The following is a 25,184-nucleotide window of genomic DNA, read 5'->3' as shown; positions in this document are numbered from 1 at the left end:
GAGCACTCTCGCGAGCTCTGGACCTTGGATTCTCAAGCTTCGGGGCAAGTTCAAAACTTTCGACTGTTGCGGCACTTGGGACATCCCAACTTTGCCAGCAACCCTCAAACCTCACATCATGTCGCTAGCAGCAATGGCAAATCCGTCCCTTCTGCGAGTCGGCCGTTGCTCTTCCTGCATCTTCTCGGCGCTGCGACCGATTATCGCCCGCTCTGCAGGTGCAGGACCACAGGCCCGGGTCTCATTGGCAATATCGGAAACCCGACGGCTCGCCCCGCTCACTGCCGCGCCATTCTCGACTTTGCGGCCCACCCCGCGACTATTAGGGAGTCCATCGATTGAAGAACGGGTTGAGAAGCAGCCCGGCCATGACAAGCAGGGCAATGGCCCGTCCTCCGACTCGAGTAACTCCGATGTGCCGTGGTATCTCCAGGTCGAGCCCCCAAGACACCCGACGCTGGTGAGCGAGCCGGCACCGTTGCCCGAGATTCCCGACAACTCGCCCAAACTGATGGAGCCGCTGCTCAAGTATGTGGCGGACGAGCTAGGCATGGACAACCTGTCGCTGCTCGACCTGCGCGCCATAGACCCGCCGCCGGCCCTGGGCCCGGGCTTGCTGATGGTGTTGGGGACGGCCCGCAGCGAGCGTCATCTTCACGTTTCGGCGGACCGCCTTGTCAGGTGGCTCCGTGGCCGCGGCGTCACGGCGAAGGCCGATGGGCTCCTTGGGCGCAACGAGCTGAAGATCAAGCTCAGGCGGCTTGCCCGCAAAGCGAAGCTGCTAGGCAATTCCGGAGTCATGCGCGGCGGGGACGACGGTATCAGCACGGGGTGGGTGTGCGTCAATCTCGGCTTGGTCGGGGGCTCGCACAAGGAGGTACAAATCCTGGACGAGAAGGGTAGGCCAACAGGGTTTGGTGTGCCGCAGACGGGCAACACCATTGTCGTCCAATTACTCACCGAATCCCGACGCCGTGATCTCGACCTGGAAGGGCTGTGGACTGGGATGCTGCAACAAAGTCTGGAGAAACTGGCTGGATCGTCGACCAAGCCTGCTCCCAAGACAGCTCAGCCTGCTTCAGAGACTCCGCCGGCATCATCATCCTGAACCCTCAGTAGACCACACGGCTAGGTCATGCCGTGAACTTCTCATCGTCGGCTGTTTGCCAATGTCCCAACATGAATGACGGACGAAGAACTTCGGTGAACTGGTCAACTGCTCGAGCAGCACCGTGGTGTGACGATGAACTGCCAATTCGCAGCCGACTCTCACAGAGAGATTCACAGGTTCGATGTCTGGGCGGATAAACGCTCCGTTGGCACGTAGCTCCAGTCAGTCATCGACCGCAGTTCTGTTGAACCAATCCGCTCAATCAACCTTTACAACCTCGCTTTGGTTCGAAATCCAATACAGCGGGAGAAAAAAAAACAACAGGAGAAATACGGTCAAAAACATTGTGATCAGTCTCGTCCCCTGCGTCTTCAGGCGACAGGTTGAGAGTGGACAGGTGCCAACCAATGTTCCGCACCCTTCTTAGCGTGCTACTTCTCCATACACCTGTCTCGGTAAGACGGGTTCCATATCGCAGTGCCGGCAAAACCGGCCCAAAAAAAACGCCATCCTTGGCTGAGCTCGGTGGTTAGTGGGCACGGCTGCGAATGGCGTGTAACAATTCGTGTATCAACAGCACATTTGTACTCTTACGACACTTCTTGAATAACACTGGGAGCCTGTAATAGGCCACAAATATATCTCAGCATTGAAAACAATCATTTAAATTAGCTTCGCTCACAAAATGCTTCCAAACTTCATATAAAAAATGATGAGCCAAAGTCCTACATCCCATCACAACCTCGCCGACTCCCTCATCGCCTCCCTGAGCATCGGTGCCACCTGCTTCCGGCTATGGGAAACCCCCTTCTGCCTCCAACAGAGCCTCCATTCGGCCTCGCCCTCGCCGCCGCCGTCCAGCTCGCCCCCTCTCCAAGTCTCCAGCCCGAGGGTCCCGCCAAACTTCTTCTGAAACCGCCCGACCGCCTCCACCCCCTTCTCGTTCAGACCCCAGACCAGCAGCTCCCTCGTGAACATGCCGCCGGGCCGCGACACGGTCATGACGGCCACGACGTCGAGCTTCTGCTCCTCTTCGCGGGCCCAGTCCTTCAACGCGGCCAGGAAGGCCTCGCGGCTCTGGTCGCCGACGCGGGCGAATACGTACTCGAACCCGTGCACGACGGTCGACACGCCCAGAGCCAACGGGCCCTCGGTCCAGCGCTTGTAGTCCTTGCGCAGGACGTCGCGGTACGAGAGCCCGACGATCTGCTCCTTGAGCGCGGCGAGGGTGTCGTGGTAGGTCTGGCGGTCGTATGGCTCCGAGGAGGATGAGGGAGGTGATGGTGATGATGATAACGTGCGCAAGCCGGGCAGGAGCTTCGACTCGGCGAGCTCGGCCGCGCGCACATCGCGGTCGGTCGTCTTGTCTTTGGACGTCAGGTTGGCGGTGTCGATGAGGATGGGCGCGAGGGCGACGCGGGCGAGGTGCGCGTCACATTCGGCTGCCGGGGTGCTGCTGCCGCCTTCGGCCTCTCCTTCGCAAGGGAGGTTCGAGAGGGCGTCCCACGTGAACTTGCAGTGCTCGAGGACGAGGCTCATGCAGCTACCGCATTTTTCGATGATGCGCGGCTGATCTGACGGGAAGTCGTGCGGGACGGCTCCCTCGTCTTCGTGGTGGTCGATGCAGCCCACTACGCGGCTGGAGAAGGATTTGGCCAGGTCGCCAGTCAAGACATTGTGGTCGACGAGGAGCCAGCGGGTGTCCTCCGGCCTGAGCCCATCTCGTGGAAGATCTGTGAGGGTGATCAGGTCGTCCGGCTTGAGGCCGGCTGGCCCGAGAACCGCATTGAGCTCTGGGCGAAGTGCGAGGTCTGCTCGGGGGAGGTTGGAAACGGGGATGTGCAGAGCGTGAGGCGGAGTGTGTGTGCGGAAGTAGGCAAGGAGGAGGGCCGAGCAGATCGAGTCAAGGTCTGTGGCCCCATCAGTATTCGCCCCGTTTTAAGGATATATGGCCCGGCTATCCCAAGCACTGCTCACCGGCCGACTCGTTGCCGACAACCAAGGTCAGAGGGTTCGGTCTTTGCGTTGGAGGGGAGACCAAAGCCTTCTTGGCGGTTGCCAGAAAGCCTTTCAGTGAGGCTCGAGTAGGGGCCATGTCTGTGTTTTTTGATGTATAGAGTATGTACCTGGAAGTCGTTCCAGGATTCGATATGAGGACGAGTGTAGAGCGGCGAGCGCACTACCAACCAGAAATTCTTGGATGTCTCGGGAAGAATTGAGAAAAAAAAATAAAAAAAGGAGTTTGGGTAAGAGTCGCCTTTTTGGTTTCCTTTGGTTCTTTTGCCCTTCTTTATCTTAGAATTAGCGTGTTTTCCGCAAGAACCAAATTGAACATTGCGAGGGACGGATGCACTGTTCCCACTGGCGCCTCGACAACGCAGGGCGTTCTGCACGTCACTGCCGCTTCCCGGAGTTCAGGAACTCGGCGAAGGCAACGCCACAGGAACCCTGCAGCCGCTGCCTGCAGCTAACCCAACGGCTCTTGGCAGCCGACTCTCGGACTGAACCCGACGCTGACCGTGAACTCCGAACTCCGCTCTCTGCCGAGAGGGGACAGGTGGGCCGCCTCGCTCACGTTATCGGAGCCGAGCACTAACATAAACGCCCCCGCCGACCGGCTTCGGGGCTGCTGCTATCGACCCCAACCGCTTTGTATTACGTATCCAAGTTCAGATCTCAAACCTCAATCCCGCACTTATAATATGTGCATGAAACAGATCATCTCAAATTGACGACATATCAGCCCGAGGTTTGTCCGATCGCTTCAAGACCAAGTTCAGCTCACGGTCATCCCGCTCCTTCCTCGCCAACACCCCCCCTCCTCCTCTCCCTTTCCTTACAATCACTGAGACACGCTCTTTCCTGACAGCCGAGAAAAAAAAAAAAGAAAAAGCACAAAAAAAGAAACAGGGAAATTAACACCATGCCGCTCCGCCTCGCAATCCTCGAGGCCGACACCCCGGTGCCAGCTGCCAACGAGCGCTACAAAGGCTACCTCGGCGTGTTCCGCCACCTCTTCGCCCGTGCCGTCGCCCCGGCCGCGCTCGAGTCGGTGCTCACCCTGACCGGTCACGACGTGGTGCACAACCCGTCCTCGGCCTACCCGGACCTGGACGAGGTCGATGCCATCCTGATCACTGGCTCCAAGTACAACGCGTTCGACAACGACGACTGGATCGTGACCCTCGTCGAGTACGTGCGCAAGGCGCTCCTGCGGCAAGACCGCCCGGTCAAGGTGGTCGGCGTCTGCTTCGGCCACCAGATTGTGGCGCGCGCACTGGGGGCGTTGGTGGCGCGCAACGACAAGGGGTGGGAGGTCAGCGTGGTGGAGACAACTCTGACGGAGAAGGGGAAGGAGTTGTTTGGGGGACGCGAGACGCTGGTAGGTTCCCCTCCCCGTACTGTGTACTGTGCATAATTCTCCCCCCCGGAGAGCGCGATTAGCAAGCAGCGATGGTGAGAGGCTAAGAAGACGCGTGTTCGTGTGTTTGTGTGTGTGTGCGCCCACACACACACACACACACACACACATGCACACTGACACACAAAAACACACAGAAAATCCAACAGATGCACCGTGACCAGGTCTTCGGTGTGCCCCCGGGTGCCGAGCTGCTGGCTTCGACCGAGAAGTGCGGGAATCAGGGCTTCATTATCCCCGGGCGTGTCATCACTGTCCAGGGACATCCAGAATTCACCGAGGATATCATGGATGAGCTCCTCGAGCTACGACACCAATCGGGACTGTTCACGGACGAGTTGTACCAGAGCGGCAAGACACGGAACGGCGACCACCACGACGGTGTCTTCGTGGCCCAGGTGTTTGTCAAGTTCCTTCAGGGGCAATAACACAAGAATCGTCGTTTGGTTGTTTCCTAAGCCGTCCTGCGCAATGTGATCGGTCACCGCCAAGCCGACGATCGCAGACAATCAGGTTTTCCGAGTCCGCCGAGTACGATCGACGACACGCTGCCTCCCGCGCGATATATTCCCCGAAGAGCCCCTGAACACTAACTGAAGTTCGTCCCTCGCAGCACGTTAGACAATATGGAGTACTGTACAGTATATGGTAAAGAATCACTCTAGATGCCGAGATGGTAGTGTGTGTGGCCCAAGAATCCAAAACCCGCAGAAGGTATCTCCAATACAGCCCGTAAACGCCCGTCTATGCGAAACCCGGGTATGACGCAACCAATCCCCTCCTTTTTAAGACGCAGTAGTAAATCACGATCAAAAAAGAAACCGCGTGCTCCCTTTAAGCATCATCGCATTACCCAATCTCCTGCGGAACCTCGACCTGCCCCTCTCCGTCATCAGTATCATCCAAACCGTCATTACCATCGAGGATGCCATCCCTCTCGGCATACACATCCCACCACTCCCTCCTCCTCCTCCTCCTCCCCCTCCCAACCCCGCCGCCCGGCCCCTCCAGGCCCATGGCGGCTCCCCTCCTCCTCTCCCGCTCAACCGCCACCTCCTCCTCCCTCCTCTCCCTCGCCAGCCGCCCGTCCACCAGCATCTCCTCCCGCGTCCTGCCGACCCCGTCGGCAGAGGACCCTTTCCAGCCCCACCCGCGCCCGCACCACCACGTGGCCCTCCGGAGATTCCAGCTCCACCTCCGGCCCAGCGCGGCCCAGAAGCCCCCTTTGGCCCCGGCCGACACGTGCCGCCACGGCGTCTCCCGCAGGAGGAAGAGCGTGCAGTCCACGGCGCCCTGCACGCCGAGGCTGATGGTGCTGACGACGAACAGCCAGTGCGGCGTCCCCTGCCCCCGGTAGCGGGTCGAGTCGTCGTCGTAGCCCATGACGTGCGACACGAAGGGGAAGAGCCAGACGACGATGTAGGCCAGCGGGTAGACGAAGAGGGCCCGGAGCTGGCGGAGGGTCCTCTTGTTGTTGAGCTGTTTCGATGGGATCGGATCCGGGTCCGGGGCTGGGCCCGGGTCCGGGTCGGCCGGGGTGATGGATGCCGTGAAGCGGGATGACGACGGCGGCGGCAGCGACGCTGCCGGAACTGGAAGCATCGGAGATGAATCTGAGGTGTCGACATCCACTTCGGCTCGGGCATCGTCGGTATGCTGTGGTAGGGAGGGTGGGAGAGATACGCGGCGGCTGTTGCTGTTACTGTTGTTGTTGTTGTTGTTGCTGCTGCTGCTGCTGCCGCCGGGGTACGAACCCGATAAGACGTGGTCGCTTGGGATGGTGTTGCGGCGATGGCTGTATGCCGGCGAGGGCGGGATCAATAAATGGCCCGGCGAGTTCGGCGAGGTTGGATCGTACGTGTCGTCTGCTGAGGGCCGACTACTTTCGGGAAGTTGATCATGGGCAAACACAGTCCAGTTCCACTTGACGGGCCCTCTACGGGGGGCCTCCGCACTCGTTCTGGCACTCACGGACCGCGCGGGGCCAATAGATGATGGGGGCCGGAGCTGGTCTTTGACTGCCGAGATGGTGTCAGTTGTCGAGGTGGGCCGGGAACACGACGAGGAGGGGAGAAGCCCGTTGTAGCGGAGACGCGGCATCGAGATTGCTCCGGCCGACTCGCTCGGGAACCGCGGCTGGGTGGCCTCGGAGTGCCTCCTCCCAAAATCCCCCATCCTCCTTCGAATATAGAAGTAGATGAAGAGATAGATGAGGACAATGGCGGCACAGATGGCGTATCGCGGCACCCAACTGAGTGCCAGCCGGGCCCAGCGCCGATCCGTCCGAAGGTAGCAATAGGGGCCCATGTCCCCATACCCGTTACCGGCGATGAAGGTCAAGCAGGCAGCAACGATAGGGAATAGGTAGAAGGCGAGATAAGCGAAGTGACGATATGGGTACAGTCCCGACCTCGGCCGAAGAATGTACATGGCGGAATGCAGGGCGATGAGCAAGACAGCAACGTCCGAGGCCTCGATGCCGACAGCGAGGGCAAAACCGCTGACCTGACAGAAGGCCGAGGAGGGGCGGACGTTGCCCCTGGCAAAGCTGACTATTGCATATACCAGGAGGACCGTTGACTTGACGAAATCGCCCTTGATCAGCAGCAATATCAACCTGCCCGGGCGTATTAGTCACGACGGTGGTCATGATGAGGAGAAAGGGGTGGGGGGGGAAATGGGCTGGTACGTGCTCGTGGCGGAAGGCCCGTCTCATCCTCACGAACCAGTACAGGGCAAACAGTGTCGACATGACACTGATAGAGGCGAACGTCAATGACAGGATCAACAAGGTCCGAATCATGCGCGACTCGCCGTCGGTGCTCGCATGGTGCCGTGTCACGACCGACAGCGTCTCAAAAGAGGTCGTTTCGTCAAGGAGGTAACGGAGACCCATCCCCAGAGATATCCATCTGGGGACCGTCATGGCAATCCGTGGTATATCTCTTCGGCTAAGTGGCAAGACTATCAGTCTCGCCTACCGTTCCATGAATCGTCCACAAGGCGTCGGTGCATGACGACGGAGGTTTGGTCACGGCGGTCTGCGGAGGCTTGCCGCAAGCGGGCACCGTTGTACGGGAGCAGACCGAGGAGGAAGCCCGAGGGGCGTGAGTGTGGCTTTGTCCAAGCGTTCGTCGACTGGCTCGATGACAGGGGTTGACATCCGGGACCCTTCCCTCTTTCATGCGTGACACCGGAAGCCGAGGGTGAAAAGGAAAAGTGCGGACAGGACCGTTGGGAATGCCCAAACCGACAAAACAAGCAGGGGCGAGGCGACAGGCCACATATAAAAAAGGAAACAACAGGGCTTGGTGTTAGTTCATCTTGCAGGACTCGTTCAATAGGCGAGGTCGGAAGGTTAGGCCGCGCTGGGGTGCGGGAAGGATCGACATGATCAGGCGAGATGCCCCAGATTGGTCATGTTGGGTGTGCGAGCCAAGTAGGCGCCCCAGGCGAGCAGACCCAGCAACATTTGCCATTCTTGCCCTGTTGTGAGATCGCTTGCGGAGCGATGTGGGCTGTCGTCCACGTCACAAACCCGGTTGGCGGTGACGGTGACGGGTCATGCAGGGCACCAACCGACGCAGGAAAAAACACGCGGGCCGAGGTGTGAGGGCGGACCATTTGTGGCTGCCTTGTTTTCCGCCTTTGACCGGATGAGTGTGAGCTGATGCAGTCCGCCATTGCGGAGAATGAATGCCATTCGTCCTGTTCTTGATATCTACCACTAGTCCGTACTCCATGCTGCTTGCTGTCTGTGGTCTCTTCCAAATCGACAGGATTGCCGCCCGCCTCGACGTGGTTCATTTCGCGAACGGGTCAAGACCAACGACAGAGCGGAAACAGGGCGGCTTGGGTTAGTGTAGAGGCCGCTCCACCGGGAATATCTTGACCTGACGTGCCAGGCAACCAGGTGATCACCCGAGCTGGCCAGCGCTTCGCTTTCGTGGGGTCGATCTTGTGGATCTCGTACATCTCATCTTGGGTGTCGTATCAGCTGTCTTCGTCCCAGACATTGAAACTCAACCTGATTTTTGGAGTGCCCATTTTTAGTGCACCGGCCTGTGGTTATTGGCCAGGCCTCAATCTGTGCGCCGCCGCCGAGACTGTGCTGAAGCACAAAAAAATGCGCGACGCGCCCCAGGCCAATGCCTCCCCGCTGCTCGCCTGATCACCGTCGGGGCGGTTAACCCGTTCGAGCAAAGTAAGCGACCCGATCTTTTGGACAAACTTTAGAGTTTGTTGCCGTGAGCCGGGGAGTTCAGATTGAGATGTACAAAATTGGATGGACCGTAACTCGGAAAACCCCCCTGGGATGGGATTGTCAACTCACATTTCCATTAATTAGTTAGCTGGGCATTACAACCATAGATCTCGTCACTCTATCTGAGAAATGAGGCTCTCAGCGATGCAAAAACCACGAGGCCCGGTTTCGGGAGGAAGCTCATGCAGGGGACTTTGACGTCTGGAACAAACTCTCCGGATTACATCCATTGACCATTTGGTCGGCAATGAATGGAGCCCTTTTCCGTACACCACACTGTACGAGTTGTCTTGAAACCTCAACATTCTTCCCGATCTTAGAGCGCCGGCCAAAAAAAGTCCTTTCGTAGCACCGCACCAGCAATGTGAAACCAAAAAGTACACAAGAAATATACAAGTGAAGATTAAATAGTGTAAGGGAGGAAGGAAGTTTAACGAGTCAACCCAGCAGATTGATATACGGCTCCGGCCAGCGACCCCACACCATTGGCCTGTTTCCCAGCCGGCCGCTAACAGGGGAGAGGATCTTGAGTCGACGTCTGTCCTCGTCCACGTCTGCGATGGCCACAAATCCAATGACCGCTGCCTGTTGAATCGCTTCTGGAGGGTCGCTCGGCGAGGCGTTCATAACGGCGAGTGTCCAGTGGGACATCTCCGCCGAGATGTCTGCCCGCTCGAGGATCGCCTGGTCGTTGTACGGATCTGGGATGCTGTCAGCCTCCTCGAGAAGGGTTCTGTATATCGTTGCTGTGGGCACGAAAGCCATACCGTCTGGCGACTTGAAGATGGTCACGTCGTCAAAGCTGACAGACTGCGTGAACGGGCTCAATGTCCGTTTGGCATCCCCGAAAAAGTACTCCTTGATGGCCGCGTCGAAAGTAAACTTCATGGAGTCTTTATCTCTCCCTGCCACACCATCGGACTTTTCGAGCGAAATGAGAGTGATGCTTTCTCCGTATACCGTCTTTTGAGACTCTAGGCGACGCTGTAGCTCGCCATGAATGCCAGGCGAGCCCAAAACGACCACGATATTCACTATCAACAGTCAGCCGCTGCCATCCAGGGTCGGGGCCTGGGATCTGGAAGCCCACCCACCGTCAAATTCCTTCACGAGATGCTCCAGAACTTCCAGATCTCCTTTCGCCACGCTTGCCGCAGGGGTATCCAGCACTAAGCCAGCCTCCCGTACCACCTCGTCTGCCTCCAGCTTGGCCTTCACCGAGCTTCCCAGCTTCCCCACCAGTTGCTTCCACAACCGCACATCCTCATCCACCCTCTCCCTCCCAAAGTAGTACACCATCGGCAGCTTCACGGGCACGGCGCTTGGCCCGCTGCTCGGCGTGCCGCTGACGCCAAACCCTGCCGCGGGGTCCTCCACATCCATGATGGTCCCGAACACGGCAGCGCTGACCGTCCCGGGTAGCGCGAGCATGCCCTCGCGCGGATCGACGCTGGCCACGAGCGGCTGTCCGCCGACGCGCGTCGCTAGCGCGGCCAGCGTCCGCGCCATCGTCGTCTTGCCGCTGTCCTTTTCACCGCAGATCATGACCCTCGGACCGGGGGGCTTGGACCCGCCACCGTCCCCATGTTTATCATTGTTACCACCGGTGCTGTGGTTGATGATGTGGTTGTGGTTGTTGTTGTTGTTGTTGGCGGCGGCTGCGCCCCGCAACTCCTGCAGCGCGAAGTGGAGGTTGAGTACCGGCAGCTGGGGCGAATCCTCCGGGGTGTTGTACTGCGCAACTCGGTCGACGCATTCGCCGCTGACTTCGAGGGTGGCCCCCGTGTATGTGAGGAGCTTGGACTTGGTATTGCGAGGGAAGGTGTAGGTGTGATTCAAGGCTAGCTCGGTACCGTCGCGCTCAGCCGTGCCACTGGTGAGCCGAACGGTCGCGCCCGCCTGGGATGCGGAGCTCCGGGGCACTTCAAACCGCCATTCCCAGAAGGGCCGGAGTGTTATTGTTCGAGTTGTAGGAGTCGCTGGTTGCTTCGAAGTCAGTTAGCGGCGCTCTCGTTGTTTTTGGTTGGAAGTGGTCGGAATTAGTCAAGAAACGAGTCGGGGAATTCGATAGCGAAAGAATACCGACCTGCGGAGGAATCTGCCCCAGGCCTGGGATAGACATGTCGACGACCTCATCTGCGGTGCCGTGTGCTCAGCGTCGGATGGGACTCGGATCGAGCTCCAGCAGCTCTGAGCTTAAGTCTGGGTTGCTGCACGGGAGGTTTGGGTTACGCCGGCAGGCAAAAGGTGGGGCATAGCGTAACAAGTTCAGTGGGAATAGCGTAGGATTTGTACTGTAAACACCGTATCGCGGGGTGCCCGGCAGCGGCTGGATCTTGAAAGTCAACAACACTTCTTCGTAGACCGTACCAGGAAAACCTAGGCAATCTAACCATAGTTCCTCAGGTACCTAGGACCTAGCTGTTGGAGCTAAGGTAAGCACCTGAAGAACGCGCCACGAAAGTTCAAGTTGAGAAGAGATCATATCAAATCTGAGAACCAGTTCCCACGTCTCGAGAGGCAGGTCATTGAAATGCAGATGATCAATAAAATAAATAGGGAGATGACCGGCTAGCTACTGACGAAATCAAGAAACCAACGCCAACCTTGGGGTATTGAGAAAAAAAAAATCCTCCGCACCTCTAAGTCCTCTGCGTCATAAAGGTCATGGGCTCGTAACGATGTTTATCCCGCTCTTTATTCTTGTCGTGCGAAACGCAATTGATCACCGCCCAAAACCAAACAAAAAAGCCTGACTAGTCCATCTATCCCTTACTGAGCCAACTCCTCGAATATTTTGATAAGGCTCCGAACGCCGAGCAAACTATTCTCGTCGGGCCCCTGACCGGGCACCCACTCAGCATGAGCGAAGTCGATGAGCTTGAGAGAGTAGATTCGCGGTAGGGTGGAGAAGCCGTCGTCGTCGTCGTCATCCTCGCCATCGGAAGCGACGTTGCCCATCAGTTCCACAACCTTGACGTCTCCTTCAATGGCGCCGGAGACCGCGTTTATATCGACTGTGCCCATATCTTGCTGGCTAACCATAATCCCGTTAAGTTTCCCGGCATCGAGCTCCTTGCGTCCCCGAACGATGATTCCGTCATCCTCCTCCAGAGCGTTTGCCTTATCAACGAGGGCATTGTTCTCCTCAATGGCAGCACGGAGTGCCTCGCCATCTCCCTCAAACGTGAACAGCAAGCTGGCAGAGTACATCCTGGTTTCAGAGTTGGCCAAGACTTCCTCTACCCGTTTCAGGTCCTCCAGAAATGCCTGGGCGACCGCTCGTCCCAGTTCTCTGTCGATGCCCGCCCGGTCGTTGAAGATGAACTTGGCCATCTCCTGGACGATATTATCCTTGTTGACCTGAAACCTGCCATAATCCTTGTTGTAGACCTTGAAGCCGTTGGCGTCGAGTTCCTCCGGGTTGTCGGACCCCTTGTAAACGCGCATGCCCGCGATGCGAAATCCATGAGACCCGTTGGTTGTCAGCCTGCTGATTTCGTCGAACCGCCTCCGCTTCTCCAATGGTGCGTCATCGGCCCACAGACGCCGACCGAGCTTCGCGTCGAGAATGTTGGGTTTCTTGAAGCCGTGGGCAGTGTTCTGTAGAACCACTGACTTGTTGGTCGCTATTTTCCTGTTCTTGTTCGGCTTCCATGCGATGTCTACCGGTTCGTCGGCTATTTCGGCTGCTGCCTCGGCCGCTGCCTCCTTCGCCATCTTTACCGCCTCTTCCTTCAAGCCCTGGCTTATGTGATCGGAAACCGCAGGGAGTTGCTCGTTCAGCGAATTGATATCGGTCGCATCGTTAAGCGAAAGCGTCCCGAAAAACAGCGGCATCACCGAGGCAAATTCGGGGTGGTCCCGGAAGGTCTTTTCGTAAAAGTCGATCTCCTGCTGTACGCATGGCTTGATGAACAGCTCGCCATCGATGTCGGAAAGTGTTCCATCACTGCGTGGCGCATTAGCACTTGAGCCTGACTGGGCGGTTCCCCTTGATCGCGCACTTACTGCCCTGCCACCGCGTGGTTGTATGGTTGAAGATCAGCGTGGTTTGGAAGTTCTCTGCTCGCGGCCATACTGTCGGTCGTGGCTGCAGCCGGACCCCCGTCCTGTAATAAGGCGCTGGGGATGCAAGAAGCCGGGGCCGACTCCGTGGATACTTATACTTCTAGTGGGGAGTTGGGATTGGGCCACAGGCGATGGTTGCATCTGCATGGGCGCACGGCAAATGACGTGTTGGCTTGTCGTCAGGTATCGTGAGTGGGTATCTGAGACAAAGAGAGAACGTGTCCGTACAACGGAAACCATGGCATTTTCTACCGACAGCACGCCCCGAGAGCAGTCAAGATTAAAGGATTACACTAGGAGTTGAGAAACTTGCGGAGTCGCAAATGGCGGATCGCCCCGCTGGCGCCCAAACGCTCGGGAGTCCAACTTCAGGCCAATCAGGTCACACAAACGAGGCGCATTCGGGCTGACCCCGGCAGGGTACTCGCGGGGATTGCCCATTGCCCTTTCATCAATCGTCACGCGTCAAGCTGACCTCCAACCACGGAGACCTGCATGTCATTCCCTGGCCGCTTGCCAAACTGGGAACATAACCACACCCATATCAAATGGAGGAATTCAAGGAATGTTGGCAACTGCGCTGCCATCACGAGCAGCAGGAAATCATGTTCATCCACAGCATCTGATATGGACAGACCGTCCCGTCCCGTCTCTCAGTCCTAATTCCTTTGTCAGCCTGCCAGGTTCACACCCTCCTCGCTGGCAAACACAGCCTACCGGCTGCCAACATGGCGCCAGCAGCATATCCGCATCACCCAATGATCAATTACCATTCCGGTCAATGGCACCCCTGAAACGGCGCTGCGGGTAAGTCCCAAGATTGACACGGTTGGTTTATCTCCCAGGCTGCGGGGTTCCGAGCTGAATCGCAAGCGTGGCCGAGCTGTTCCAGTGACACTGGCCATCTACGCCTCCTGGCGGTTTGAGCCTCGCTTGCTATTCTAAAGCACCAACCGAATTACATTCTGGAAAATGCAGTTCTCGTGAGTATTGCGGCGACGGCCGCCGCCACCAACCCGATGCGAAGTTGCAAAGCGGCCCGATGGACATCCGCTCTTGAGCTTCAGGGCAACCACCCAGTCGAAAGCTGAACCGTGGAAGCTGCTCGTCATATCACTACCTAAGAATGGTAGGCTACCTAAGTACACACACCCGCCAACAGTAACAGAGGGCCTACTTATCCCCTCGTAAGATGTGCCTACGGCTTGTAGAGACCGGTCCTCCCAAGTGGTCAACCCGCTCTCAAACCGCGGGTGCCCGTTCCGCGGGTGCCCGTTTGCTCTTGCCTGCTTTCTGAACTGTTCCTTTCCCGCGCCATGCTTCGAATGGACCTCCATACTGGTTCATTTATCTGATTTGCTCAGGTTCCGATCTTGAAGCCACCTCATGGGAACTACAAACAACAGGAAGATGCTCCAAACAGTAAGGCTGTGAACCTTCAAGCCTTGCCCCCCTTCCCATTCTAGCACTTATTAGCTTCCCGCCTGTCTCTCTTTCCCACCCATTTGCCAACTCTAGTATACAAAACCCTTGTTCGCATGCTTTCCGAATGAGTGATAAAGAGCTCCGTAAACTGCATTTCCAGCCACAAAGCCCATTCGTGTAAAACACTGACTTTTTCTTTCGGCAGCACTCGAAAATGGCTTCATCTTCGGACTTCGACTTACCCATGGGGCGCTCGCAGAGAAATGCTCCAACCGACGAGCAGTCACGGCTCGAGGGCACCCAAGATGTCACAGTGGAAGCCGACGCATCCCAGGATGGAAAGAAGAAGAAGAAGAACAAGAAGCGTAGCGCCGGAGCGAAGAAACGTGGCACTGGATTTGAGGGTAAGTTTCAAGACCTGCAGCGAGGCTGTGTGTCTCCCCGTTCTGGTCGGTCGTACCGGCTTACAAATACTAGAATTCTACTGCGATCCGCCCATGACTCCGGCCGAGTACAACGAAGAAAGGGATGTCATTTACCCACCGCATCGCCCTTTCGTTGATCGCATTGAGGAGTGCATCCAGCGGTACCGTGCCCGCCGCCGGCTCAACTCAGACCGCGAGTATCTCTTCTCCAGATACCTCCTCCTGGGAGGCATTGACGCCTCTGTTCGACAGTTTCAAAGCACCCGTACCATCGGAGACGATATTCTTGAGGATGCTACCAAAAACTCCATTCGCGAAATGACCGCCGACGATGTGATTCAGCGCGGCGGGGACGGAAACCGAAACCCACGGTTTTACAACCCGAACTATCCGGAACACTGGGACGTCGACTTCACGGGCGTTGCCGCTGGTTTTGTGTGAGCTTCCCGACCCGCACTTGCCGTCGTTTATTGCCGCTGACATGATCAGATCTGAACACCTTCCCGCCCTGACTGGCCCTGAAACCGACCAGTTCTTCATGGGTGTCGACGTGGTCCTCAATTTTCTCAAGTACGTCGATCTCCACGACGTGTGCCCCGAGTATGCCGACGACATCAAGAATGCGCAAAGGGTGTGCTTAAGGGCGCTGGAAGAAATCCCGGCCACGACAAAACTGCTACAACTACTTCCCGGTCAGTTCAATGCCGCACTCAGGGTGCTGTATGTCAGCCAAGATGACGGCTCCTCAGGCGTTGATAACTACTTTGAGAAGGCATTGCCAGATCCAAAGCAGGCTAAAGTGAGCCACGCAGCTACGATCTCGATTCTGATGGGAGCCGACCGGTTTCCAACCAACAGCGAATGGTTCGTCACCGACACGGCCGAATTCACCTTCGAGGTCCTCGCCATCAAGCTCCCAACAGATGCCATTCGGGCAAAGTACAAGGCCATTAACCAACATCTCACCGGCTATTCTGATATCCAGCCTTGCGGCACTATTATCGCCCGCCCAGTGATTGTGCGTGACGGCTGGGACAACACGATGGCGGCGACCATCCCTCCGGAGGCTGACAAAGAAAGCGAATTTATCCTTGAAGAGGACATCCTCCGCCTGCTGGTGGTGGGTATGAAGTTGACCATTGGAGTTTGCACGCTGAACGTTGGGCTCAAGTTCATCAAATACGTGACCCAGGTCCGGCCGAGCTTTTACGTCTTTTTACCCCAAGAACTGATGTTCCACTTCAAGGAACCTGTTCCAAATGACCGTCCGGCGAAGAGCATATACGACTGCGAGGACGAGGCCGACGGCGACGCTCCAGCTGGAGGTTACAACGACGGGGGAGATGTAGAGAGCTGAGATTTGATGATGGCATCAAGTATTGAGGAGTGAGATTATCGGTGAGGAGGCCGCTTACCGAAGCGGCGTATTTTGATATGGTCTTTAACTCACGGTGGATCGGCAAACATTGCCTCCTAGTTCGGTGCCAACTTGTCCGTCTATATTCCTCATACGCTCCGAACTCGATCGGTTGCTCATGCTTCGTGAACCTAGTTTAACGACCTAACTTGTATCTGGTCGCAACGTTTTTGCCCTTGTCAATCGGGAGGCTGTTCTCGGTAAATCTCTTCAGCCATGTCTTGACGGTGATAGAAAGGCATATGATACTTTACACGATGCGAGTCCTGGAGACCTCGTGGTTTGTATAATGACACAGTGAACATACCGCATGATCAACAGAATAGCGGGGCGGTCACCGCATGACGGTGGTACATACATGAGCTAACATCAAAGCCATCCAACATCCAATAATCCAATATCGGCCAAACAAACACTATACCCGCCTTGAAACACCGACTAAATCCATACGCAAAAAAACAGGACAAGCAAACGATCCATTCCCACGAATCCATTCCAATTCACTATGTATCACGGCGAGCCCCCCCCCCCCCCCCCCCGCGGGTCGCAACAAAAAAAACGAGCGGAAAACCCCGCCCGCTGCAATGCTGCCACCATACTGGGTAGTCAGAGAGCATAGCCCATTCACACCATTCTAGTCATGCGTCTGGACCTTGTAATCCCCCGCGACAACCTGAGCGTAGCTCGGCGGCGGCGCACCGGCGTCGCTCGGCCCGGCAGCGGTACCAGCAGCGCTGGCAGTGCCCTGCTCCTGTGGCTGGTGCTGATGCGGGGGCTGGAACTGGGGCGCAGCAGCCGCGCCCGTGGTGCCGTAGTTCATGTGGCCCTGCGGCTTGGGAGCCTGAGCGTGAGCGGGCTCCTGCGGCTGGTAGCCTTGGGTCTGCGGCTGGCCGTGGCCGCCGTTGTGCACGAAGACGTAGATGCGGCCGTGTTCCGGGTCATGCGGAATGCTCTGGTACTCATAGTCGTAGGGCGGTTCAGGGTACTTGGCGATGATGTACCAGGCATGGAGGAGGCCCGGGATCTGGGAGGGGGTCCGGTGTTAGTTGAAGCATGCAAACGTGGGGGGGGGGGGCTGGTTAAGAAGGGGATGATGTGAGCAACAAAGAGAGAAGGCGGGTGAGGACGTACGTATCCAAGAACGCAGAGGAGGATGTTGATGATGGAGTCGGCAGAGCAGAGGCCGCGCTTTACCCAGACTGATTGCACGGAGGATTGTGAGCTTCAGCTGATGATGGTTTCGACTGCTACGCGCACCAGCCCGGAATGCGGGGTAAACTGACCTGCCACGGGTGGGAAAATGACGGCGAGAAGACCGAGAAAGATGTCGGTCGAGCACATTGTTATGAGATCGCTTCAGGCAAACTATATTGAGCAAGCAAAGAAAACGGTGATGGGTTCGTGGTTGAAGTCGGTCGTTTGGAAGTGGGCTGTTCCAGTGCCAGGACGGTCAGTGGAGAGGCATTGCGTAATGCGGATGGCCCTTATCCTATCTGGTCCTTGGATTCCTTCAGGCGGCACGGGGGCGCTGGCCGCCCCGCATACTACGCGTTCAAGGCAATTCAGCGGCTGATCTTCTGCATTGCCGAGAGTGTAGTGTATGTGCCACTGAGCTTGGGGAACAAAAGTAAATACGAACAGATGAACAGATGGCCTGTACGGATTACATAGAACACTCCCTTTCAAATGAGCAATGACAACACTCAATCCGATCCGTTGTATTGGACGTATCTCTGACCTCTTCCCCTTTGCAGCCCTTTTCCCGATTCCAGTGGTTTTCTCTGAAACACCAACTAGGACAACTGGCGACACAGTTCAGTCCCGGTTCTGTGTGTTCAGGGTTAGGGTTGCAGGCGGTAGTGGCTGGCAGAATTCCGGGTTGTCCGAGCGCTATCCATCAACGTACCTTGCGAACTTGGGTTATCGTAGCTTTCTAGGCCGACTTCCCATGCTCGCTCATCCAGAGACTCGACATCATGGATGACCTGGAGTCGCTTGAGCTGCTGTCCCTCGTGTCGAAAGTCACGTCGGAACTGCAGAATCATCTGGGCATCAATGAAAAGACGCTGGCCGAGTTTGTCATCGCTCAACGCTTAGAATGCGGTTCCTTCGAGGACTTCAAAGCCAAACTGGCTGCGGTGGGGGCTGACTTCCCGCCCAGTTTGGTGGAGAGCATCGATCGACTGGTCCAAACGATGCACCCAAAGTTCAAGGGGAAGCAGAACCGCGCGAACCCCACCGAGGACCGCAAACCGGCGCGGTCGACGGAGGAACAGACCAAGATCTTCAAGGGGCTCGCAATCCCCGATAAAGAGGTGGAGGTTTTGGATGATACTATGGCGTTACTAGAAAGCCTGGAACCCAAGAAGGCGGACAAGGACCGCCCACGAAAACGCAGCCTCACGCCAGACAGCTACCGAGACGACTACCGAGATGACTCGCGTCGGAAACGGAAGGATAGATACCGGTCGAGATCGAGGTCAGAGTCGCCACCACGAGGCCGACGAAGAAACGGCCGCTATGACGATGACGACGATTTTCGTCGGCCACCCCCGCAGGAGCTGGACGACACGCCCCAGCTGTATAAGATCTACGACGGTCATGTCACGGGTGTCAAGGACTTCGGTGCTTTCGTGAACCTGCACGGCGTGAGGGGGAAGATTGATGGCCTGGTTCACATATCGGCATTCGGACAACGAGTCGACCACCCTTCCGACGTGGTTTCCAAAGGACAGAAGGTCAAGGTCAAGGTTATCAAGGTTGAGGGCAACCGGATAGGTCTTTCGATGAAGGATGTGGACCAAGAGACGGGCATGGACCTCGCACCACAAATGCGGTTGGGTTCTGGCGCCAACATGGAAGCTCTAGGTGAACGAGGTAGAGGCGCGGCTAGCATGGGTACCGGGGCGAACGGTTCTTCCCAAGCATCCGCGGCTGCTCGAGGCCACAAGAAGAGGATGACTTCCCCGGAACGATGGGAAATTCGTCAGATGATTGCTGCTGGGATTGTGAAAGCATCGGATTACCCCGAGCTGGAAGAAGACTACAACGCGACGCTTCGGGGAGATGGGCAGATGGAGCTGGAAGAGGATATCGACATCGAAATCCGAGACGAGGAGCCTCCGTTCCTTGCAGGTCAGACCAAGCAATCGCTTGAGCTGTCACCAATTCGGGTGGTCAAGGCGCCTGACGGATCACTGAATCGAGCAGCCATGGCCGGTACTAACCTGGCAAGGGAAAGGAAGGAGCTTCGGCTACACGAAAATGAGGCACGGGAAGAGAACTCCAAGGTTGACCTGTCGTCACAGTGGCAGGACCCCATGGCCGACCCCGAGACCCGACAATTCGCCAGCGACCTCAAGAAGCGTTCTCAGGCCGCTCAGTCGAATCCAAGCGCCGTGCCGGAGTGGAAGAAGGCCATTTCCAAGGACCAGTCCTTTGGGAAACGGACCAACATGACTATCAAGGAACAACGGGAGTCTTTGCCTGTTTTTGCCTTCAGGGAGCAGCTTATCCAGGCGGTCAAAGACAACCAGATTCTTATCGTCGTGGGCGAAACCGGATCGGGCAAGACCACGCAACTTACGCAGTACCTTGCGGAGGCTGGTTTCACGAACAATGGTATGATCGGGTGCACGCAGCCTCGTCGTGTGGCTGCGGTCTCAGTTGCAAAGCGCGTTGCGGAAGAGGTTGGGTGTCAGCTCGGCCAGGAGGTTGGCTATACCATCAGATTCGAAGACGTCACCAGTCCCGCGACGAAGATCAAGTACATGACTGATGGGATGTGAGTATTTGAGTCCCCTTTAAGCCCTGCGAGCCATACAGCTGACTTGGCCTAGGTTGCAACGTGAGATCCTCATGGACCCTGACCTTAAGCGGTACTCCGTTATCATGCTGGACGAAGCCCACGAACGGACAATTGCCACAGACGTCCTCTTCGCCTTGCTGAAGAAGACCGTCAAGAAGCGGCCCGATCTCAAAGTCATCGTAACCAGCGCTACTCTCGATGCTGAAAAATTCAGCGAGTACTTCAACTCCTGCCCCATCTTCACGATCCCTGGCCGAACATATCCTGTGGAAATTCTCTACTCTCGAGAACCGTAAGCTTAGCATCTTTCTCTCTTCACCATGGTCTATGGCTAACCTCTTGGCAGGGAGTCCGACTACCTCGATGCCGCGTTGACCACGGTGATGCAGATCCACCTGAGCGAGCCGATGGGCGATATCCTCGTCTTCTTGACGGGTCAGGAGGAGATCGACACGGCCTGCGAGATCCTGTACGAAAGAATGAAGGCTCTGGGGCCTGGCGTCCCAGAGCTTATCATCTTGCCGGTTTACTCTGCGCTCCCAAGCGAGATGCAAAGCAGGATTTTCGAACCCGCACCGCCCGGCAGCCGCAAAGTCGTAGTTGCCACGAATATTGCCGAGACCTCCATCACTATTGACTACATCTACTACGTTGTCGACCCCGGCTTCGTGAAGCAGAATGCATACGATCCAAAGCTTGGAATGGACTCATTGGTCGTTACCCCTATCTCCCAGGCGCAGGCAAACCAGAGGGCGGGGAGAGCTGGGCGGACAGGGCCGGGCAAGTGTTTCCGCTTGTACACCGAAGCGGCCTTTCAGTCGGAAATGCTGCCCACAACAATCCCCGAGATTCAGCGGCAGAACTTGTCCCATACGATTTTGATGCTGAAGGCCATGGGGATCAACGACCTTCTTCGCTTCGACTTTATGGATGTGAGTGATCTGGCTGGCTCCTGTTTGCTTGGTCCGGCTTCCCGATTGCTAACCCCGTCTTAGCCACCACCCGTCAATACCATGCTTACGGCCCTCGAGGAACTGTATGCCTTGGGCGCTCTGGACGACGAAGGGTTGCTCACCCGTCAGGGGAGAAAGATGGCCGATTTCCCCATGGAACCGTCGCTCTCCAAGGTGCTTATCGCCTCGGTCGAGAAGGGATGTTCCGAGGAAATGGTCACCATTGTCTCGATGCTCAACTTGCTCCAAATCTTTTACCGGCCAAAAGAGAAGCAGGCCCAGGCCGATCAGAAAAAGGCGAAATTTCACGACCCTTCCGGTGACCACCTCACGCTGCTGAACGTGTACACGGCGTGGAAGAATAGCGGCTACGCCAATGCCTGGTGCTTTGAGAATTTCATCCAGGCTCGTTCGATGCGGCGCGCCAAAGATGTCCGCGAGCAGATCGTCAAGATTATGGAGCGTCACCGGCATCCGATCATCAGTTGCGGCCGTGACACCGACAAGATCCGCCAGTCGCTCTGTGCGGGCTTCTTCCGAAACGCAGCTCGCAAGGACCCGCAGGAAGGCTACAAGACGCTGACGGAGGGCACCCCTGTGTACTTGCACCCGAGCTCGGCGCTCTTTGGCAAACAGGCCGAGTGGGTTATCTATCACACCCTTGTGCTTACCACTCGCGAGTACATGCATTTTACGACGGCGATCGAGCCGAAGTGGCTGGTGGATGCGGCCCCTACGTTCTTCAAGATCGCACCGACAGATCGGTTGAGCAAGAGGAAGAGGGCGGAGAGGATCCAGCCGTTGTACAATAAGTACGCCAACGAGGGTGATTGGCGGTTGAGCTCTCAGCGCAGGGCCGGGAGGACTGGCGGTGGCGGCGGAACGTGGGGTTAACTTAGGTGCTTGGTCAACATTGGTATGCGGTATTGGTCAACTGTGTTTGCATTCCTTGGCGAACGGTTCAAAGGGCGGAAGAACATTGAATTCATGATACCCTTTTTCGAGTTGTTTTCGTCTGATCACACTGAGATGTTGAGGCGTAGCAGCGCCAACATGAGCGACGGGAAGGTGCTTCGCCCCATTGCTGCTTTCTCATTCCGTACATGATTTTTGTCTGCGCAGGGGGGGGGGGGAGCTGCGAGGGGATTGGTTGCCTCGACTCTCCTCAATCAACCAACATCACTTGCAGCGATACGACCCGAGCCCAGCGAAACAGGAACCCCTGCCAAGACGTCAAGAGGCACACACCTTTGCACCAATATCAGCAACAAGGACGACGCATTTCGTTCTCACCCTCCAGTTCCAACTTCTACAGCCTCACGATAGCCTTGGCCACAACCAAGCCGAAAGACACTCTTACCGAACGACGGCTCTCAAACATGTCGACCACCGCCGCCCCCGCCCGAGATCTCCCAGTCATCACCATCCCGCCCTCACCCCCGCACCCCCACACCCACACGATCATCTTCCTCCACGGCCGCGGAGACAACATCAAATCCTTCAGCCGGGCCCTGCGCAAATGGCACTCGTCGCGGGGCACCACCCTATTCGACACCTTCCCCACGCTGCGATGGGTCTTCCCGCAGGCGCCAATGCGCCAGGTGGCGAGCACGGCCAACCTGCCGCGGCCGCACATCTTCCCGCAGTGGTTCGATCTGTGGACAGCGCAGGACTTCAGCGAGCGCGAGGAAGTGCAGGTCGAGGGCTTGCGCGAGAGCGTGCCGCTGATCCGCGACATGATCGCGCGCGAGGCGGCCCAGCTCGGGGGCCGCTGGGACCGCGTCATCCTGGCGGGCATCAGCATGGGCGGGGCCACGAGCGTGCACACGCTGTTCAACCTGGACATCCCCGCAGAGGGCGGCGGCCGGCTGGCGGCGCTGCTGGCCTTCTGCGCTCGCTGCCCCTTCGCGGGGAGGAGCCTGCAGGGGATGCGAGAGGTGCTCGCCCTTCCCGGCTCTCCCCCGGCCGGGGAGAACGGAGTGCTGAGGCGGACACCGGTGCTGCTGGAGCACAGCGCGGACGATCCGCTGGTGCTGATCGATAACGGCCGGCGACTGAGAGACACGCTGAAGGGGTTCGGAGCGCAGGTCGAGTGGAGGGAGTACATAACTGGCGGACACTGGTTTCAGGAGCCCGAGGGGATTGATGATGCGATCGAGTTCTTGCAGAAGTTTGTTTTCGGGCCAAATGCCGGTGAGCAAACGCGGGCTGCGGCGGATTCTGTTGCGATGGATTTGTCTTGAAACTTGGGTGGATTAATTACACGACAGGCAGACTGCTTAAGGTACGGTATCTCAGGTACCTTGTCTGTCGCGCCAAATCATTCTCGCATATTTAACGCCCGAGTGGAAGTAGATGACATCTTCTCAAGATAGATAAGGGAAAAAAAGGAAAGAAAGAAAGAAAGAAAGAAAGGAAAGGAAAGGAAAGAAAACAACATTGAAACCACACTCTAGGCAGAGAGACTATTCATGTTCAGATATCCTTAGGAGGGTGGCCCGGTCCGGAATTGGCCATCGCTTCCACATTGCCAATTCATTCATTCCATCGTCCCACCCCTTAGCATTCACTAGGGGAGTACCAAGTGTCAGTTCAACACAAGTGCACTCCGCAGGCTATTACCAACACCACGGTTGCGGCCGCGATGAGGCGTGTAATGTTGGGCGAACTGAACACAAAAAAGTCACTCGCCTGACCTAAGCGTTGCAAAATGAGAGGAAAATAAAAAGCGGGAAAAAAATGTAAAAGGACAGAGAGGAAAGGGAGAAAGGAGGAAGAGGGAGAGACAGAGAGAGAGGAGAGATAAGAGAGATAAACAAGTGAGAGGAAGGTAAAGAAAAGCGAAGAGAGTATCCTAGACAAAATTCCAGTATTGAAATCTATCGCTGAGGCTTTTGGGGATTGTATTGGGACTATCAGGTGTAGTTTCTACCGACTGGTAATTGTAGGCGAGGGAAGTGAAGCCCACTTAGCACTTGTTCTTTGTCGATTTCAGCTGACTACCTACCTAAGAAGTTGAACCAAATTCCTGGTTACGGCTATGGTTAGCCATCAATTTGCGTATAAAATCGTGTATATTGAGGTCTATATTGCTGAACTGTAGGATGTGGCAGAAAAGGCAGGATACGCGTCCGCGTCGTGGAACGCGTTTAATGTTTAATTGGGTGGAGTGGCAGGATAAATACTTTTGACTCCTGACTGTACCTAAGGTAATGGGGCGGATGCCCATGAACTTGACTCCAGTACGAGTACATAGCGCATACAGCCAACTCCATCATGGCGTCAATTCGACAAGATGATTAGATAAAACAAAGTGTCGAAAAGAATATTGATTCCTTTGTCGTGTTAGTACCTCATTATAGGACAGCAATGTTGGTTTAGACAGGGTAATTATATTTAACTGTGAGAACCCGCTCGCTCGGCTCGGCCTAGCCTTGTTCAATCATTTAGCAGACTCTAAACGTACTATACGAGAGAGTATACAAAGCCTGTAGGAAAGGAAACCCTGAAACGCAAAGTTGACCTGCAGTTTAACAGCCAATCATAGAGGTGAATGGGCTCGATGGCTGGAGTGAGAGTATGTCCAACGAGAGCATTCCCTGGATGACGAATGCCAACCAGTGCTTCCACCTTGGTAATTAAAGCGCTAATATTCTGAGGCTAAATTCCCCAAAGAAGCGAATTTTGGTCAGAGCCATTTATGCAGATGCCAGGTTACATACCAGCCCTTCTCCGATTTGTCCGTTCCGATCCCAAGCCTCTAACACTATGAAGGCCAGGCTGCCTAATTAAATTCTTCGTGTCCTAATGAATCAATTCTCAAGCTTGGGAGTAAAAAAGCACAAGGCACTGCCAGTCGAAAGATCTAAACGATCTCTCTAGCGTAGCTCCGTTTGAGGTTTTGGATTAATTACTAATTAATTAATTACAGTAATGAATGCGTTTGGCTCTGTTGGCATTTTTGACTGAAGTACTCTTCGTGTTGAACGAGCCATCGTAGCTATGGGAGCCTTTCTAACAACTTCAAAGAGGTCTGGTTTGATGCACCTCCTTGAGTTCGGGAAGCCCGACGGTTGGCGCAAATCACTAGCGTCTCTCCGCTGAAACGAGTCCATGGAACCTTCCGGCGAAATTCTTGTAGAGCAAGTAATTATGCCTATTAACGTGAAACATGAAGTAGGTGAGTGAGTAAATAGGGGGTGAAAGGGTCCTAAGAACAGTGGGCTGGAAGGTTGTGCTGCCCAGGTAACAAACAGCGAACCCTCTAGTTATTTCGAGTTGATGCATTC

At 56.2% G+C, this 25,184-nt stretch overlaps 11 protein-coding genes across 11 annotated transcripts; 6 read left to right on the top strand and 5 right to left on the bottom strand.

Annotated features, from left to right (window-relative positions):
• Positions 1–43: 43 nt before the first annotated feature.
• Positions 44–1,200, top strand: MYCTH_2310822 (uncharacterized protein). Its single transcript, XM_003666238.1, has one exon. The coding sequence runs from the start codon at positions 134–136 to the stop codon at positions 1,106–1,108; it is 975 nt and encodes a 324-aa protein (XP_003666286.1). The 5' UTR covers positions 44–133; the 3' UTR covers positions 1,109–1,200.
• A 492-nt stretch (positions 1,201–1,692) lies between these two features.
• MYCTH_2310821 (uncharacterized protein) lies at positions 1,693–3,309 on the bottom strand. Its single transcript, XM_003666237.1, has 2 exons — positions 3,089–3,309; positions 1,693–3,021 (listed from the first exon to the last, which is right to left on the bottom strand). Exons 1-2 carry the CDS (start codon positions 3,204–3,206, stop codon positions 1,847–1,849), a joined length of 1,293 nt encoding a protein of 430 aa, XP_003666285.1. The 5' UTR covers positions 3,207–3,309; the 3' UTR covers positions 1,693–1,846.
• Positions 3,310–3,793: 484 nt separating this feature from the next.
• Positions 3,794–5,171, top strand: MYCTH_2310819 (uncharacterized protein). The gene is made up of 3 exons (XM_003666236.1): positions 3,794–3,860; positions 4,016–4,493; positions 4,670–5,171. The coding sequence occupies exons 2-3, from the start codon at positions 4,035–4,037 to the stop codon at positions 4,958–4,960; spliced, it is 750 nt and encodes a 249-aa protein (XP_003666284.1). The 5' UTR covers positions 3,794–3,860; positions 4,016–4,034; the 3' UTR covers positions 4,961–5,171.
• Positions 5,172–5,195: 24 nt separating this feature from the next.
• Positions 5,196–7,703, bottom strand: MYCTH_2310816 (uncharacterized protein). Its single transcript, XM_003666235.1, has 2 exons — positions 7,259–7,703; positions 5,196–7,149 (listed from the first exon to the last, which is right to left on the bottom strand). The coding sequence occupies exons 1-2, from the start codon at positions 7,456–7,458 to the stop codon at positions 5,382–5,384; spliced, it is 1,968 nt and encodes a 655-aa protein (XP_003666283.1). The 5' UTR covers positions 7,459–7,703; the 3' UTR covers positions 5,196–5,381.
• Positions 7,704–8,273: 570 nt separating this feature from the next.
• MYCTH_2130178 (uncharacterized protein) lies at positions 8,274–8,703 on the top strand (the record flags this gene model as incomplete). Its single annotated transcript, XM_003666234.1, has 2 exons — positions 8,274–8,388; positions 8,438–8,703. 2 exons carry the CDS (start codon positions 8,274–8,276, stop codon positions 8,701–8,703), a joined length of 381 nt encoding a protein of 126 aa, XP_003666282.1.
• A 315-nt stretch (positions 8,704–9,018) lies between these two features.
• Positions 9,019–11,177, bottom strand: MYCTH_2310812 (uncharacterized protein). The gene is made up of 4 exons (XM_003666233.1): positions 10,883–11,177; positions 9,891–10,782; positions 9,564–9,830; positions 9,019–9,497 (listed from the first exon to the last, which is right to left on the bottom strand). Exons 1-4 carry the CDS (start codon positions 10,916–10,918, stop codon positions 9,235–9,237), a joined length of 1,458 nt encoding a protein of 485 aa, XP_003666281.1. The 5' UTR covers positions 10,919–11,177; the 3' UTR covers positions 9,019–9,234.
• A 145-nt stretch (positions 11,178–11,322) lies between these two features.
• MYCTH_2310810 (uncharacterized protein) lies at positions 11,323–13,146 on the bottom strand. Its single transcript, XM_003666232.1, has 2 exons — positions 12,808–13,146; positions 11,323–12,748 (listed from the first exon to the last, which is right to left on the bottom strand). Exons 1-2 carry the CDS (start codon positions 12,873–12,875, stop codon positions 11,569–11,571), a joined length of 1,248 nt encoding a protein of 415 aa, XP_003666280.1. The 5' UTR covers positions 12,876–13,146; the 3' UTR covers positions 11,323–11,568.
• Positions 13,147–14,536: 1,390 nt separating this feature from the next.
• Positions 14,537–16,074, top strand: MYCTH_2070352 (uncharacterized protein; the record flags this gene model as incomplete). The annotated part of the gene is made up of 3 exons (XM_003666231.1): positions 14,537–14,696; positions 14,770–15,154; positions 15,207–16,074. The coding sequence occupies 3 exons, from the start codon at positions 14,537–14,539 to the stop codon at positions 16,072–16,074; spliced, it is 1,413 nt and encodes a 470-aa protein (XP_003666279.1).
• Positions 16,075–16,399: 325 nt separating this feature from the next.
• Positions 16,400–17,551, bottom strand: MYCTH_60316 (uncharacterized protein). The gene is made up of 3 exons (XM_003666230.1): positions 17,418–17,551; positions 17,266–17,333; positions 16,400–17,158 (listed from the first exon to the last, which is right to left on the bottom strand). Exons 1-3 carry the CDS (start codon positions 17,473–17,475, stop codon positions 16,769–16,771), a joined length of 516 nt encoding a protein of 171 aa, XP_003666278.1. The 5' UTR covers positions 17,476–17,551; the 3' UTR covers positions 16,400–16,768.
• Positions 17,552–19,924: 2,373 nt separating this feature from the next.
• MYCTH_2310803 (uncharacterized protein) lies at positions 19,925–21,894 on the top strand. The gene is made up of 3 exons (XM_003666229.1): positions 19,925–20,234; positions 20,289–20,874; positions 20,938–21,894. The coding sequence occupies exons 1-3, from the start codon at positions 19,993–19,995 to the stop codon at positions 21,787–21,789; spliced, it is 1,680 nt and encodes a 559-aa protein (XP_003666277.1). The 5' UTR covers positions 19,925–19,992; the 3' UTR covers positions 21,790–21,894.
• MYCTH_2310800 (uncharacterized protein) lies at positions 21,895–23,249 on the top strand. Its single transcript, XM_003666228.1, has one exon. It carries the CDS (start codon positions 22,275–22,277, stop codon positions 23,136–23,138), a length of 864 nt encoding a protein of 287 aa, XP_003666276.1. The 5' UTR covers positions 21,895–22,274; the 3' UTR covers positions 23,139–23,249.
• The last annotated feature ends 1,935 nt before the right edge of the window (positions 23,250–25,184 follow it).

Source organism: Thermothelomyces thermophilus, chromosome 6 (genome assembly GCF_000226095.1).
Source record: "Thermothelomyces thermophilus ATCC 42464 chromosome 6, complete sequence".
Classification (NCBI taxonomy): Eukaryota; Fungi; Ascomycota; class Sordariomycetes; order Sordariales; family Chaetomiaceae; genus Thermothelomyces; species Thermothelomyces thermophilus.
This window is presented reverse-complemented; position numbering and strand designations above follow the sequence as displayed.

Coding starts and splice junctions, on each gene's coding strand:
- MYCTH_60316 (XM_003666230.1), bottom strand. CDS start 17,475: ATGTGCTCGACCGACATCTTTCTCGGTCTTCTCGCCGTCATTTTCCCA. Junction 17,334..17,417: donor CATTTTCCCACCCGTGGCAG/GTCAGTTTACCC, acceptor CCGTGCAATCAG/TCTGGGTAAAGCGCGGCCTC. Junction 17,159..17,265: donor TCCTCTGCGTTCTTGGATAC/GTACGTCCTCAC, acceptor ACCCCCTCCCAG/ATCCCGGGCCTCCTCCATGC.
- MYCTH_2310810 (XM_003666232.1), bottom strand. CDS start 12,875: ATGGCCGCGAGCAGAGAACTTCCAAACCACGCTGATCTTCAACCATAC. Junction 12,749..12,807: donor AACCACGCGGTGGCAGGGCA/GTAAGTGCGCGA, acceptor TGCGCCACGCAG/TGATGGAACACTTTCCGACA.
- MYCTH_2310800 (XM_003666228.1), top strand. CDS start 22,275: ATGTCGACCACCGCCGCCCCCGCCCGAGATCTCCCAGTCATCACCATC.
- MYCTH_2310803 (XM_003666229.1), top strand. CDS start 19,993: ATGGACCCTGACCTTAAGCGGTACTCCGTTATCATGCTGGACGAAGCC. Junction 20,235..20,288: donor ATTCTCTACTCTCGAGAACC/GTAAGCTTAGCA, acceptor ACCTCTTGGCAG/GGAGTCCGACTACCTCGATG. Junction 20,875..20,937: donor TTCGCTTCGACTTTATGGAT/GTGAGTGATCTG, acceptor ACCCCGTCTTAG/CCACCACCCGTCAATACCAT.
- MYCTH_2310822 (XM_003666238.1), top strand. CDS start 134: ATGGCAAATCCGTCCCTTCTGCGAGTCGGCCGTTGCTCTTCCTGCATC.
- MYCTH_2310812 (XM_003666233.1), bottom strand. CDS start 10,918: ATGTCTATCCCAGGCCTGGGGCAGATTCCTCCGCAG. Junction 10,783..10,882: donor TGGGGCAGATTCCTCCGCAG/GTCGGTATTCTT, acceptor CTGACTTCGAAG/CAACCAGCGACTCCTACAAC. Junction 9,831..9,890: donor TCTCGTGAAGGAATTTGACG/GTGGGTGGGCTT, acceptor GACTGTTGATAG/TGAATATCGTGGTCGTTTTG.
- MYCTH_2310821 (XM_003666237.1), bottom strand. CDS start 3,206: ATGGCCCCTACTCGAGCCTCACTGAAAGGCTTTCTGGCAACCGCCAAG. Junction 3,022..3,088: donor TGTCGGCAACGAGTCGGCCG/GTGAGCAGTGCT, acceptor ATGGGGCCACAG/ACCTTGACTCGATCTGCTCG.
- MYCTH_2310819 (XM_003666236.1), top strand. CDS start 4,035: ATGCCGCTCCGCCTCGCAATCCTCGAGGCCGACACCCCGGTGCCAGCT. Junction 4,494..4,669: donor TTGGGGGACGCGAGACGCTG/GTAGGTTCCCCT, acceptor AAAAACACACAG/AAAATCCAACAGATGCACCG.
- MYCTH_2310816 (XM_003666235.1), bottom strand. CDS start 7,458: ATGACGGTCCCCAGATGGATATCTCTGGGGATGGGTCTCCGTTACCTC. Junction 7,150..7,258: donor ACACTGTTTGCCCTGTACTG/GTTCGTGAGGAT, acceptor ACGCCCGGGCAG/GTTGATATTGCTGCTGATCA.